Source organism: Diabrotica virgifera, chromosome 9 (assembly GCF_917563875.1).
Source record: "Diabrotica virgifera virgifera chromosome 9, PGI_DIABVI_V3a".
NCBI classification, from domain to species: Eukaryota; Metazoa; Arthropoda; class Insecta; order Coleoptera; family Chrysomelidae; genus Diabrotica; species Diabrotica virgifera.
In genome coordinates, this window is record NC_065451.1 from 51,338,943 (window position 1) to 51,355,395 (window position 16,453).

Below are 16,453 nucleotides of genomic sequence, written 5' to 3' on the forward strand. Positions count from 1 at the left end.
TTTTCAGACATTTTGTTACAATTTCCCAATGTCATTACCGAAAATAAGATTCAGGACGTAGATGATGAATTTAAAGGCCGCGTCTCACCATCAAATAATTTGATCAAACAGTTTGAGCAAACTCGGGAAGTACGTCAATGTGATGTCACAATTGCAGTTTTTTTGAAATTCTAAAAATCTGTGCTCTCACTATCAGTCTAGTTTGATCAAATTTTTTGAATTGAGTTGTCTAAAGGCCGCGTCTCACCATCAAATAATTTGATCGAACAGTTTGAGCAAACTCCGGAAGTACGTCAAAGTGACGTCACAATTGCAGTTTTTTTGAAATTCTAAAAATCTGTGCTCTCACTATCAGTCTAGTTTGATCAAATTTTTTGTATTGAGTTGCCTAACTTGTTTGTACTTTATTTAAAATTAAAATTTTTCATTATTATCCACAATGAACACTCAGGATGTGACGTCACTAACTGTCACTTTCAGTTTGCTCAAACCAGTTTGATCAAATTGTTTGATGGTGGGAAGCGGCCTTAACTTGTTTGTACTTAATTTAAAATTAAAATTTTTCAATATTATCCACAATGAACACTCAGGATGTGACGTCACTAACTGTCACTTTCAGTTTGCTCAAACCAGTTTGATCAAATCATTTGATGGTGGGACGCGGCCTTTACAGAGAAATGAAACTGGATTCTGGTGCAGTTTCAACAAACTTGCAGATTTCAAGTATCTAGCAGTGCAAGCAGTATATCAGGTGTCATTGAAGAGTTATGGCATTCGGTGAGCCTATTAGAAGCTAACGATGGAAAACTAAAATATCTAAGCATATGTAACTTTGCAAAACAAAAAAATGTTGTGTTTACGTGTTTCCAATGTAAAATGCGAAAGAATTGTGTGAAGAATTTGATCCTGACATGCAGAAATCAGTGGATGAAAAAATATTATATACAAATATTAAATATGAAACTGATAAAAATTAATTATAGTTTTTTCCCAGTTACAATCTAAAAAAGTTTGGTTTTTTTTACAAATATTCATATTATATTAATTTCTAGTTAGTCAGCTGTTGTTTTTATTATAAAAAGTCCTAAATTATATACAAATACGTTAATAAAGTTTTATAGTATATTTTAGTTTTTGATTTAGTAGATTTTAGCTAAACTTACAGACTTACAGTAGATTTTCTAAATAAAATGTGGCAACGCTGTGCAGAAATGTCATTTTATTTTGTCTTGTCAATGGCATCTGATGACATCGTTGTTTGTTTACATACGTGTTTGGATTTATTTTATTAAATTGTTTTTTTACTTTTTACTTATAGATTAGCTATATATAACAAAGACTTTTGTTCTCTTACTATAAAGTAAAATATTCAGTTTGTGTGCAAATTTTTGAATCAATGGTATTTAAATGCTGTGTACCAAACAGGACTGAGAAGTAAGGAATATTCTTTTGGGTTACTTTACATCCATGTAATTTAAAAATTTTGTGTTAATTTCGGCGCTGCCTTAATGTCAGGATTGATGTGTTTATAAACTCGGCAATGTTACAAAAAGATACTGGAAATATTTTAATTTTATTATGAGCTTTAATTTTGGTACTTTCCTGTAAATTGTGCCGTTAATTTTTTAAATAAATATTTTAATTTTTGAATTTTGTTTTTCTACCTTTCCTATTGTATGAACTATATTTATAATTGCAGTAAAAGACTCCATAATGTGATGCAAATTACAAAAAATAATCGCTAATGTAAGAAACAATTGTCGATTATTTTTATAATTTGCATTATGTTATAGAATCTTGTTTTACTACAATAATTAGCAACAAAGCTTATTTGAACGTTTAAAATTCCCGCCATTGTCCATTTAGTTCATGACTAAACCGGACAGAGGGCGCTGTATACATTGCAATTTTACGTATTAAAGAGTTGCCTATCTATTCTACTTATATATACCTTATCTATGGAACTGACAAACAATGCCATCTGAGTCACGCCTTGCCACACATGCGTGTTGCCACTATTGTCAGACTATTTATTGCACTTTCATAAAGTGTAACAAGACAGCTAAATGGAAACAAATGAATTAATATATGTAGTCCATGTGGTGAGACCGCTCCCGTCTGAAATAAATTTCTGATTCGGTTTCTTTGTGGATTCCTATTCAAAAATGGCCCCTTTAAAGAAATCAGAAGGATGCTGGGCGGAATTTTTGGGCAGAAATGGTTTAAAATTTTTTTTTAAACAAATACAAAAGATCATATTTTTTTGCCCTGAAACATATATTTTTAGATTTTTTGGGACAATCTAAACAAGAAAGGTTTCTTGTAATTTTTCTTAGAAATTGATAGTTTTGGAGTTATAGGCGATTTAAAATCTGAAAAATGCGAAAATACGCATTTTCGAGGTTTAAAAACTCATATTTAAATTAGTATTTTTGAGGTTGCCAGATACTTAGATTGAAGACTGAACACTCAGCTTCAAGATTCTGAAGAGTGATCGCGTCTAACTTTAATTTTTACCGTTGTTTTTTAATTGTTTATCCGATTTTTTTGCCGGTGCGGCGCGCACCATTTCAAAAATCTCCTATTTTCCTCCGAAAAATATTTTTTCTAGATTCTTTATGATATTCTTAATAAAATAAGTTTCTTGCCATTTTTCTCAAAAGGTAATAGTTTTTAAGTTATAAGCGATTTAAAATCCGAAAAATGACAAAAAAAAACGCATCGAATTTTAAATCGCTTATAACTTTAAAACTATTAACTTTTGAGAAAAATGTCAAGAAACTTATTTTATTTAGAATGTCCCAAAGAATCTAGAAAACTCATTTTTCGGAGGAAAATAGGAGATTTTTGAAACGTAGCGTAACCGCACCGGCAAAAAAATCGGATAAACACGTATATTTAACAATTAAAAAACAACGGTATAAATTAAAGCTAGACGCGATCACTCTTCAGAATTTTGAAGCTGAATATTTAGTCTTCAATTTAAGTATCTGGCAACCTTAAAAATACTAATTTGAATATGAGTTTTTAAGCCTCGAAAATGCGTATTTTCGCATTTTTCAGATATTAAATCGCCTATAACTCGAAAACTATCAATTTCTGAGAAAATTTACAAGATACCTTTCTTGTTCAGAATGACCCACAAAATCGAAAAATATATTCCGGAGCAAAAAACCGTGATCTTTTGTATTTGTTTAAAAACATTGTTTAAACAATTTCTGCCCAAAAATTCCGCCCGGCACCCTTTAGATTTGTTTAAGAGGACATTTTTGAATAGGAATCCACAAAGAAACCGAATCAGAAATTTTTCCAGACGGGAGCGGTCTCACCACATGGACTAATGATACAGCTCAATTACATAATATATACCCTTCCTCTAAAACATTGAATTTTACTAGGTGGCTCTAATAATATGATCACCCACTGTAGCTTTTAGCTTTTCAGCAGAGAATACAACATATACATTCTCTGATAAAAATCTAAAACGAGTTTTGAAATCGTTCGGTCAGAGTGCTTGTTGCGCTCTCTAAACGAACTGAAATATAAAACGGCTTTGGCTTCGTGTTGCAACGAGATGAAAATGGCTATTAATTTTATTTTTTTTATTTTTTCCTAAACCTTTTGTATGTTTTAGTCACAAAGATTTATTTTGCAAGTCTATACTCAAAATACTTCATTATCTGGAGGCGAGTATTTTGTTGTTACGAGGGGTCTTTTGTTTCAGGTGAGTAGGATAAAGAAAGCAATACACAGGATTTCGAATTTAAAATAAAATATAGGGTGTTCTATTTAAAAAACATAAGTTTGGTCTGCCACTGTGTTATCGAACACCCTGTAACATTCTAACTAATTTTGTAATGTGAAGCTCAAAGGTGGCTAAAATTTTTGTTATTAACCTTTATTGCTATCTATTATTATAGCGGAGCTATTGAGCTTTACCCTACTAATCAATCACCCTGTATACCCCATGATGCTACGATAACAAGTTTTTCTCAATAAAAAAAAATATATTTTGATTAGGTTTTTTTCCAAAAAGTACACAATTCAAAATTTTCACATTATTCCTGCAAATACATAGTACTGTTGTTAATAATATACAGGGTGTTTGGTAAAAAATGGGCCATAGCTTAACCTCAGGTTCCTGAGGTTAAAATAGGCCGATTTAAGCTAACTTACCTTAGTACAAAGTTTATAATAACCGAGATACAGGGTGTCAAAGTTAAACTTTTTTTTTTATTTATTATTGAATATTTCATGACATGTATGAGATAACAACATGAAATTTGGTATGTGGGGTTTTTTTGGGTCGAGAAAACTAAATTACCTACCAAAAATTATGTATTACCCAGAGGGCGCCACTTACGCCTTTCAGCACTCATTTATTACGTTCAATTTTTTTATCCCTCACTCTGTATAATTTTGACATTAAAATTTTTATTCACCTATAGTTTTACTTAAAAAAGGTATACTTCTTTCATCTCCCTAAACTCAACCGTTTTCGACATAAACGCATTTTAAATCTGCGATACACCATCATTTTTAGCATAATATCATTGTAGTTACACCCGAAAAATAACTTAAAACCATAATAATTGTGCCAGTTCTCAAATTTATGTCATTTTATCGCAAATTCCATTTGAAGAAATTTGCGATACATTTTTGGATAATTTTATGGCTTTAAGTTATTTTTCTGGTGTAACTACAAAGATATTATGCTAGAAATTATGTTGCACCGCAGATTTAAAATAATGCGTTTATCTCGTTAACGGTTGAGTTTAGGGAGATGAAAAAGGTATACCCTTTTTAGGTAGGTAAAACTAATAGGGGAATAAAAATTTTAATGTCAAAATTATACCGAGTGACGGATAAAAAAAATTTAACGTATTAAATGAGTGCTGAAAGGCGTATGTGTCGCCCTCTGGGTAACACATAACTTCTGGTACGGAATTTAGTTTTCTCGTCCCGAAAAACCCCCACATACCAAATTTTGTGTTGATATCTCATGCCTGTCACGAAATATTCAATAATAAATAAAAAAAAAGTTTAAATTTGACACCCTGTATCTCGGTTATTATAAACTTTGTACTAAGGTAAGTTAGCTTAAATCGGTCTATTTTAACCTCAGGAACCTAAAAAGGTAAAACCTTAAAAAACCGTAAAAGTAAGCAACTTTTATTCAAGACATTTTTTCGAACTGTGGATAGATGGCGCTATAATTGGGAAAAACGATTTATCCTGATACCATAGGTAAATTATAGAAACGGTCTAATATCTCACGAAATACACTTCCAAATGAGAAACTAAAAAACAGATTTTTAATCTTTTTCGAAAACCTTTCGAATAACACCAAACGTGACCCTCCAACCCACCCCCTGGAGGTGGGGTGGGGGGTAACTTTAAAATCTTATATAGCAACCCCCATATTACAGATTCGGATCCGTCATGAAAAATTAAGCAACATTTATTTCAAACATTTTTTAGAATTTATAATAGATGGCGCTTTAATTGAAAAAAAAAAACGATTTATTAGCGTCATCTATCAGAAATTTTAAAAAATGTTTCGAATAAATGTTGCTTAATTTTTTATGACGAATCCGAATCTGCGATAAAAAGTGGGGGTTGCTATATAAGATTTTAAAGTTACCCCTTACCCCACGTCCAGGGGGTGGGTTGGAGAGTCATGTTTAGTGTTATTCGGTAGGTTTTCGAAAAAGACTAAAAATCTGGTTTTTGGTTTCTCATTTGGAAGTGTATTTCGTGAGATATTAGACCGTTTCTATAATTTTACCTATGGTATCAGGATAATTACTTTTTCCCAATTATAGCGCCATCTATTCACAGTTCGAAAAAATTTTTCACTGATTAACACATTTTTTGTCGTTTTTTCTTCTTCTTTTTTTCCTTATAGGTAGAGATATAGTTTTGCTTATAGAGGGAGTTTCATAAAGAATGTCCAATCTCCGAGTTGTCGATTCTAGACCTCAAAATATTAAGATTTAACCAAAATCATTTAAATAAAATATGGCTCCTTATTGAGTTTTATTTAAAAATTATTTTTGCTCAGTATTTTAAAACTATTCGACGTATCCTTTTCATAGTTGGTAGAAAGTGTAGGTACTATACACTCTACGAAATGATGTTAAATACAGGTTTAAATATTTTTAAAATACTGAGCAAAACTATTTTTTTTAATTTTTAAATAAAACACCTTGTAACTCAATAAGGAGCCATATTTTAGTTAAGTGATTTTGGTTCAATCTTAATATTTTAAGGTCTAGAATCGACAACTCAGAGATTGGACATTCTTAATGAAACCCTCTCTATAAGCAAAACTATATCTTTTACTACAAAAAAAAAGAAAAAGAAGAAGAAAAAACGACAAAAAATTTTGTTAATTAGTGAAAAATTCCCAAGAACCTGATTATCGAAACAGAATTTCAAAATGTTTAATCCCCGTGACGTTATTAAAAAACAAATTATAAACAAATTAGAACAATTTTCAAATGCCATTTTGGAGGGGAGTTTACATAAAAATAAAAGTAATGAGGTTTTACACAGATTTATATCCTTTTGGTAACAATCGCGTTTTTGCAATATAGTAACATTTAATAAACAAAATAAATATCTCATGAGTTATTAAATATTTTTTAACCAATGATTTTTGCCTAATACTGGTAGCATAGCGCAACTTCTCCTATTAAATAAAATAATTTATAGTGCTTATTTAAAACGCAAATAATATTTTTTTTGCAAATTTGATTTTTATATTTTAAATATAATTATTTAATAAATAGGGGGTCAAATTTAATTTAGTAAGTCTTAGGTAAAATATTTATCCTTCAACTTTGTATAAAAAAATCCTAAAGACCTTCATTAAAAGGTAAATTACCTCAGCAGTTAAAAAGTAAATATTGTGCAAAAATGACCCCTTTTTAATTATTTAAACAATGATCCCCCCATATGGTTTGGATACTTTTTTGAAAATATCTTTTGTATTCACCTAAACTTTGATATACAATTTATTTCAATCTGTACGGAATTACATATTGATTTTTTTAAATTTTATTAGGCTATATGACATTAATATAATTAGTATTATAGTAGTAAATGTTTTAACTTTAAACAATTTTTTTAGATGGCCGCTGTAATTATTACGTATGAACTATTCATGGTGCAAGCTGGTATTCACATTTATTTATAAAGTGTTCACTTTTAAGGAAATACATATGAAAACCTATGTAAATGTAATACAGTTATCTTGTACTTATCTTTGTATTTTATTATCTATATATGATTTCCAAATAAATATTAATACTTCAGTCGTCAGAGACACAAATGCCACTGAATCTCTAAAGTCATACTAATCAGCTAAATTTGCTGAAAAAAAAAAAAAATGCAAAAAAGTTTGCCACTCTTACCTCCTCACCCTTCCCCGGGCTTCTAAACCCCCTATCTACACTGCAGGAGGAACGAAAAACATCGATTCACCAAGAATCTGTGATTTCATACAGGAAATGTAGCTGAGACAATTTTGAACAAAAATATTTATTAGCACTTTTTATGTAGAATGAACCGTTCTCTCAGAAATAATGCTTCAAGCGACCGGCGATTTTGAAATGTTGTTACGCGCGCTAAATTAATGTTATAAATAGACCTGACTGTATCGTCGCCCCCGCTAGCGAAATTATTCCGATGCGATTTTTTTGCACAAACTTACTCAAAAAGGGGTGCTTATAACATATCCACAGGGTGCCGGGCGGTGCCGTGGTCGAAAAATTGTTTAAACAATTTTTTTACCTAAACAAATTCACAAAAATAATTTTTTCATCGAACAAATTTTTTTAGATAATTTGGGTCATTCTGAGCAAAAAAGGTCTCTTGTCATTTTTCTCTAAAATTGATTGCTGTCGAGTTATATGCGATTAAAAATTTGAAAAATGCGAAAATGGCCATTTTCAAGGCTTAATAACTCAATTAAAAATTATTATTATGAAATTCAAAAAGTGGCCTAAACAAGTTTCAAACCCTTTCTTCAAGGCCCTGAAGAGATTTTGGTCATTATTTTATTACAAAGCTGTTAGTGAAATTATTCCGATTCGATTTTTTTGCACAAACTTACTCAAAAAGAGGTCCTTATAACATATCCACAGGGTGCCGGGCGGTGCCGTGGTCAAAAAATTGTTTAAAACAAAAATAATTTTTTCACTTCGAACAATTTTTTTTAGATAATTTGGGATATTCTGAGAAAAAAAGGTCTCTTGTGATTTTTCTCTAAAATTGATTGTGGTCGAGTTATACACTATTTAAAATTTGAAAAATGCGAAATTGGCCATATAACTCGACAACAATCAATTTTAGAGAAAAATCACAAGCGACCTTTTTTGCTCAGAATAACCCAAATCCTATCTAAAAAAAATCGTTGGCAATGAAAAAATTATTTTTGTGAATTTGTTTAAAAAAAACGCTAAACAATTTTTCGACCACGGCACCGCCCGGCACCATGTGGATATGTTATAAGGACCTCTTTTTGAGTAAGTTTGTGCAAAAAATCGAATCGGAATAATTTCGCTAGCGGGGGCGCGGGTGACGATACAGTCCGGTCTAAAACTCTATGGTAAAAATTCGGTATCTTTTGAACGGATTATCTTATAAACAGAGAAACTTCCAGAGAAAGGAAATACACAAGGGCACTTGGAGATCGCCGGACGGTCAAACGGTAAACCAAATAGACCATGTTTTAATAGAGAAGGATGTAGAAAAAAGCATAATGCATATACGTTCATATAGAGGGCCAGATATAGATTCAGACCACTTTTTAGTGGGAATAAAAATGAACCAAATAATACCTATAAATAGAAACAGAAACAGAGAAAAACGCATGATGAACAAGCTAGTCAGGTTACAAAACGAAGAAAAAAAAAAGGTATACCAGTTGACACTTAACAAGAAACTGGAACTTATTAGAGAAAATGACAATGTAGAACAAACATGGGACTTAATTAAAAATACTTTAAAAGCCGTAGCAGATGATACTGACAAGCCAATCAAGAAACAACAAAAGGCATGGTTCGACGATGAATGCAAACTAGAAATAGAGAAACGGAACAAACTACGATTAGAAAGTCTAAGACTGAAATCAAAAACAGCGGAAACACTTTACATAGAACAAAGAAGAAAAACCAGCGCAATTTTACGAAATAAAAAGAGAAAATTTTACGAAGATAAGTTGAAAGACATTGAAGAGAATTACAAAAATAATCTTACTAGAAATTTATATCAAGGCATTAAAAATCAAAAAAGAGAATATAAACCGCAGCCCATTTATTACAAAGATAAAGAAGGAAAAATGATATTTGATGACCAAGAAATATTAAAACGATGGAAACAATATTTTGATGAATTGTTAAGCGGGGAGTAGGTACACAAATAATCATAATGAAGAAGACACACATGATGGAAATGAAGAACACATAAATCACGATAATGAAGGATACACAGACGAAATAATGAATATGCAAACAGACAGTACGGAAGATCTAGCACCATCCCTAAATGAAGTTGAAATTATTATTAAGAATCTAAAAAACTATAAATGTCCTGGAAGTGATTCTATAACAGCGGAAATGTTAAAATATGGAGGAGCGCAGCTGACAGACCAAAATACACAAATTACTAAAAAACATATGGGAAAAGGAAGAACTACCAATGGAGTGGAAGCAAGCAGTGATATGTCCTCTTTATAAAAAGGGGGACAAAGCAGAATGTCAAAATTATAGGGGGGTGGCACTATTAAATGTAATATATAAGATATTAGCAGTACCTACACATCAAAAACAAGCTAGCAAGAAGTCTTAACAATAGCATAGGTGAATACCAGTGTGGCATTAGAAAAGGGAGAAGTACTATAGACAACATCTTTACTTTAAGAGAAATACAAGCTGAGAGCTATGTATATAATAAACCAACGATGGCACTCTTCTTAGATTTTAAGCAAGCTTTTGATAGAATAAAAAGAAAAGAAATATACAGGGTGTTAGTAAATAAGTATGAAAAATTTTAAGGGCTAATTCTACATGAAACATTAATACCAGTTTGATCTATAAACATATGTCCGCAAATGCATAGTTTCGGAGATACGGGGTGTTGAAATTTTTATTTCAAACTGCCAATTTATTTATTGCTCTAAGACCAGTTGAGCTATGAAAATGAAATTTGGTCAGTTTTAGGAGGTAGTTATTACGAATTTTTTGACATACAATTTAGAATTTTGTATTCATCATTGGCGCGCCTACGGGCAATGGTCTGAATTTTTTTAAAGAAAAAAATAGTGCGCCACTGAGATATTTCGAATTAAAAATTATTTTTAAATTCCACGTCTAATTTATGATAAAAAATCTTTCTTGCCTGTTTTTCATGTGATGCACCGTTTTTATGCAGAAAAATAAAACATATTGGCGCGTATTTATCATTTCTTAATACATCATCAGGAACTATCCAATATAATAATACTAAACTAGAACAATAACAGAAAATATTACTATTAAGATTTCAACTAGGTGCGACTGCAAGAAATGTTTAAAATGATCTCCTTTACAGATAACAGAAGAATTTTATATTCATCATTGGCGCGCGTACGGGTAGGGGAAGGGGGGGTATGATGGGGTAGCTAAGGAAAATAACAAAAATACAACATAATTACTACGTTTATTACTATTACTAATTGATGGCGCGTTACGTCATTAATCTAACTATGATTTGGTACAATCTTTGGAAAATCAACCTATCACATTTTTCAACAATTAGCCATTAATAAGAACATTATGAAAAACCATCTTGCCCCATACTATGGGGTATGATGGGGTAATGGAATTGGGGCATGATGGTGATGCTAATTAATTCTCACAAAATAAACAAAAATGTGTATTTGCTCCAGATCTTCATTGTCCACCCTAGCACAAGCATTGTGAGCTCAACATCCACAGATCTGGCAGCCTACCCAGGGTTCTGACGATGTCACTTTATATATGGCTGTTTTCATAGCATCTCTCGACCACTCTCCTCTTTTTGTTTTTTTCTTGTAAGTACGTACCATGGTATTATCTAAAACAATAATCCAATGTTATTTATTAAGAAATTTAAATTAACCCAGACTTACCACCAATGTCCCATCATACCCCGCACCCAATACCCCATCTTGCCTCAAAAGGTAACTTTGAACAAAAAAAAAATTCACTAATTAACGTATTCACACAAACAGTATGCCATTATCAAAATAAGAATACTAGTAAACAACGATAAAAAAGACATTAATTAGGTGATCATAATTACCTTAAAATAACGATGGTTGTCCTTGCACAAAATTAGATCAACGGAGCGCTAAAACAGTTTTCCGTTTGTAAACAAAAAACGCGTGCACTCTCATTCACTGTTTCTCTTGCAGTGACCGTTGGTCGAATGACTCTTACTATTGAGTTACTGCATGCTATTCACCAACGTGTAGTTTCTTGTTTGTGTGGGGTACCCCGTCTTACTTCGCGACCCCGTCATGCCCCCCATTCCCCTAATGGTCTGAATTTTTTGAAGAAGAAAATAGTACGCCACTGAGATATGTCAAACTAAAAATCATTTTTGAATGCCTCGTTCAATTTACGACAAAAAATCTTTCTTTCCTTTTTTTCATACGAGGCGCTGTTTTTATACAAAAAAATAAAACATCTTAACGCTTACCAAGTATTTGAGGTAGTTTCCATATGCATGGAAACTTAGTTCAAATACTTATTAAACGTTAAGATGTTTAATTTTTTTGCATAAAAACGGCGCCGCATATGAAAAAAAGGCAAGAAAGATTTTTTGTCGTCAGTTGAACGAGGAATTCAAAAATGATTTTTAGTTTGACATATCTCAGTAGCGTACTATTTTTTTCTTCAAAAAATTCAGACCATTACCCGTACGCGCGCCAATGATGAAAATAAAATTCTTCTGTTACCTGCAAAGGAGATCATTTTAAACATTTCTTGCAGCTTTGCACCTAGTTGAAATTGTATTAGTAATATTTTCTGTTATTGTTCTAGTTTAGTATTATTATATTGGATAGTTCTTGATGATGTATTAAGAAATGAAAAATATGCGCCAAGATGTTTTATTTTTCTGCATAAAAACGGTGCATCATATGAAAAAAAGGCAAGAGAGGTTTTTTATTATAAATTTGACGTGGAATTTAAAAATAATTTCTAGTTCGAAATATCTCAGTGGCGTACTATTTTTTTCTTTAAAAAAATTCAGACCATTGCCCGTAGGCGCGCCAATGATGAATACAAAATTCCTAATTGTATGTCATAAAATTCGTAATAACTACCTCCTAAAACTTACCAAATTTCATTTTCATAGCTAAACTGGTCTTAGAGCAATAAATAAATTGGCAGTTTGAAATAAAAATTTCAACACCCTGTATCTCCGAAACTAAGCATTTGCGGACATATGTTTATAGAGCAAACTGGCATTAATTTTTCATGTACAATTAGCCCTTAAAATTTTTCATACTTATTTACTAACACCCTGTATAAAGCGTTAAAAAATCTAGAAGTTTCACCAAAAATAATAAGAATGATAAAGCTTACACTTACGAAAACAGAAAATAAAGTAAAAGTAAATAACAAACTAACAGAAAATTTCGAAGTGAAAGAAGGAGTACGACAAGGGGATCCGTTGTCATCACTGTAGTATTGGAAATGATAATAAAAGAGGCTAATATTAACAGATCAGGACATATATCATAAAAAACATCAATGTTTGGCATTCGCGGATGATGTAGTAATTCTATCCAGAGCAAGGAACAATTAAAAGAGGTAGTAGAACGACTAGAAAAGGCAGCTCGAGAAAAAGGACTTTGTATAAATGAAACAAAAACTAAGTACATGGAATGAACCGACAAAAAATTTGAACAAGGGCAATATTTAATGATAACAACGAATGAAGGAACAATGTGTAAATTTGAAAAAGTAGAGAGATTTGAATATTTAGGGACCTTATTTTCTAGTAAACCAAATATCAGGGATGAAATACACAAAAGACTAATGTCAGGGAATCATTGCATGTATGCACTCAATAGAATACTCAGAAGCAAAAATATATCCAAAGCAGCTAAATTAAGAACGTATAAAACTGTGATACGACCAATGGTTATATATTCCTCAGAAACCTGGACTATGACAAAAACCGAGCAATCAATGTTACAAGTATGGGAAAGAAAAATACTTAGAAGGATATTTGGGGGAAAAATAATCAACAATCAGTGGACACGAAGAACAAACAAGGAGTTAGAAGAATTGTATAAGGAGCCTAATATAATTGCAGTTGTAAGATCACAAAGACTTAGTTGGTTAGGACATGTTCAAAGAATGGCCCAAGTTAGAATGCCTAAAATCATGTTAAGCGCTACAATAGGTGGTAAAAAGAGAAAAGGAAGACCTAGGACCAGATGGAGCCATGAAGTTAATGATGACTTGAGGTATCTCAATGCAACCAATTGGAAAGAAAAAGCGAAGAGCAAGGAAGAATGGAGGAAGATTGTAAACCAAGCCATGAGCCTGCTTGGCTCGAAGTGCTAATGTATATGTATATATCTTATAAACAAAACTAAAAATTTGTTTTAAAGGTATGAGTGCAGTTTTCGTAAGCAATTTTTGTATTTTGTTTTAAATGAAGTTAATAGAGCAGTAAGGATCTGTGAAAAAACGTCTATTTTTGGATGTGAGAGGTGGCATTCGGATTTTTGCAGATAAAGTTAGGTGACACCTTCAGTAATAATAATTGACTTATGCTTTTTCTCAAATATGCCCGGAACATTAATAAAAAAATTAAAATATTTAAAAATTTCGAAAAACGTCGATTTTTTTCTGCTTTCTTTGCTTATAACTTTAAAACGATTCGTTTTGGAACAAAGTCGTAGAGAAATAAAATAAAGATAATTAAATTTTGTATGATATACGACTGGCCAAAAATGTCTTAACTTATTACCTTTTCTGCAATATAGCAATAAATACAAAATAAAGGGGCAAAATACGCCTGTTGTTATTCAATGTTTTTAACCACTTTGGTGGCACATAAAACCTTGGTAATTCACTTATGAAATTATTTGTAACATACTTAAACCGTGTACCAAATTTTATTAAAATCGACCTAATAGATTTTGCATAATAAATTTACAATCTAAATGTTTTTAAAAAAGTTCAAATTTTTTAAAATCTTTCTGAACAAGAAGTAGACCATTTAGAAGTTGGCTAATTTTTTTACATATAAAGAGGTGCTCTACCTATCTAATACACTTTACAGAATTAAAATCAGATTATTTAAGGGGCCTCAGCAATGCTTTAAACTTATAAACAGTTTTTGGCTTATAAACAAATAGCTTTGTTTAATAATAAAAAAATAATTACTAGCAATGCAAATAATTAAAACCGGTATAATTTGTCTTAAACTTTCAAATGCTGTCAGCAGAATTGCTATTTTATTTTTTAATCAAAAGTTATTCGCGTTCAAAAATTTCAATTTTTCGATTTTTTGAAAGTTCCACTGCGTTTATCTCGAAAACTATGCATCCTACGAAAAAACTTGTAAGAACATTTTTTGCTTAGAATTACCCAAGAAATACAAAAAAAATGTTTTATTTTGCGAAAAATCGATGTTATGTAATTCCTTAAGTTCTTTGTTTATAACAATCTTATCGACATCCGGATCAACTTTTACCCAAAAAAATCGTGTTCTACGGATCAAAAAATACATAAAAATCTTGGGTATGTCCATCTAAATAAAAGAGCGCGTAGCACCTCCTCCTGGCCACAGTACTAATTTGTTTATAAGTCAAGAAATTGTTTGTAACTTTAAAACATTGCTGAGGCTGCTTAAATAATCAGATTTTAATTATGTAAAGTGCATTAGATAGGTGGAGTGCTTATTTTTATGTAAAAAAATTGACAAAACTTTGTATGATCTAGTTTTTGTTGTGCAAGATATTACAAAATTTTAATTTTTTAAAAAAAGTTTAGATTGCAAAATTATTATTCAAAATCTAGTAAGTCAATTTTAATGAAATTTGGAATACGGTTTTAGCACATTACAAAAATTTCTAAGCGAATTAGGAAGATTCCAAGTGTAACCTAAGTGATGGGAAGTCATTGAATAAAGACAGGCTTGTTTTGCCCCCTTATTTTATATTTATTGCTATTTTGCAGCAAGGGTTATAAATTAAGACATTTTTAACCAATCGCATCTGATATAAAATTTAATTATCTTTGTTTTATTACTATACGACTTTGTTCCAAAATGAATCATTTTAAAGTTATAAACAAAAAAAAATAGAGAAAAATCGATGTTATTAGAAATTTTTAAATATTTGAATTTTTTTATTAATGTTGCGGGCATATTTGAGAAGGAGCATGAATCAATTAATATTAACGAAGTTATCACCTAACTTTATCCGCAAAAATCTCAATGCCACCTCTCACATCCACCTAAAAACAGATCCTTACTGGTCTATAAATAAATAAACGTTACACGATTTTTAAGATTTTTACGATTATTATGATATCAATGAAATTTACTACTTCCACTGATCAATCTTCATGAAATTTCCATTATTAAAGCTTAATCTTCAAAACCTATAACATGAAATTTTGATTTTAAGTTTAGACAGTAAATATGAGACTGAGACATTGCCTAAAAAACCCAGAATTTAAACTTTCTCATAAACGATCTCACGTTAAGTAATAATGATCCACAAGTTAAGTATAAAAAAATGGTAAAATTAAATATAAACACAAACATACATTCGGCGGAGTTAATAGGTATACTAGAAGCCTTGAAGCATTGTCAACATATTATCACAAATTCAGAAATTGTTATAATAAGTGACAGTAAAAGCGCTTTGTCAAAAATAAAGCACCTGAAGGTAACTTCCAAAATATTAACAAATTAAATGCAGATTTAAAAAAAATAGGGTTATTGTGGGTCAAAGGACACAGCGGAATTATGGGTAATGAACTCGTGGATTCCTTAGCTAAGCAGGCTCTAAAAGAAGGGGCATATATTGACTACAAATGTACACCTAAAGAAATTAAAAATATTAGCACTAATATATATAAAATAATCTGGAGCAAAGAATTTGAGGAAATTAAAAAAGGTATGTACATAAAGAAATTCAATGTACAATACCATCAAGACCATGGTTTGCAATGACAACTCTTCCAAAATACGCAGTGAGACAAATATGCCGTTTAAGATTTAACCATGCATTGATTCCAACATATCTACATAAAATTCATTTAAGAGACAATCTATTTTGTCAATGTGGAGAAATAGGTGATGCTGAACATATGATTTTAAATTGCCCTCTAATACAAATAAATATAAATATGTTTATAAGTAAATTATACAGTTGTAAAAATATAACACACCC

General features: G+C 31.0%; 1 protein-coding gene and 1 long non-coding RNA gene across 2 annotated transcripts in view; one reads left to right on the forward strand and one right to left on the reverse strand.

Moving 5' to 3' along the window:
* Nucleotides 1-7,267, forward strand: part of LOC126891329 (gustatory receptor for sugar taste 64a-like) — a 41,208-nt gene extending 33,941 nt beyond the window's left edge. Inside the window, exons 4-5 of the mRNA XM_050660506.1 lie at nt 3,635-3,724; nt 7,136-7,267. Coding sequence (XP_050516463.1) covers nt 3,635-3,724; nt 7,136-7,201 — 156 coding nt within the window. The 3' untranslated portion in view covers nt 7,202-7,267. The remainder of the gene's footprint in view (nt 1-3,634; nt 3,725-7,135) is intronic.
* Nucleotides 7,268-10,685: 3,418 nt separating this feature from the next.
* On the reverse strand, nt 10,686-11,426 carry LOC126892727 (uncharacterized). Its single transcript, XR_007700983.1, has 2 exons — nt 11,329-11,426; nt 10,686-11,100 (listed from the first exon to the last, which is right to left on the reverse strand). It is a non-coding gene; the product is annotated as an uncharacterized LOC126892727 (long non-coding RNA).
* Nucleotides 11,427-16,453: the final 5,027 nt, after the last annotated feature.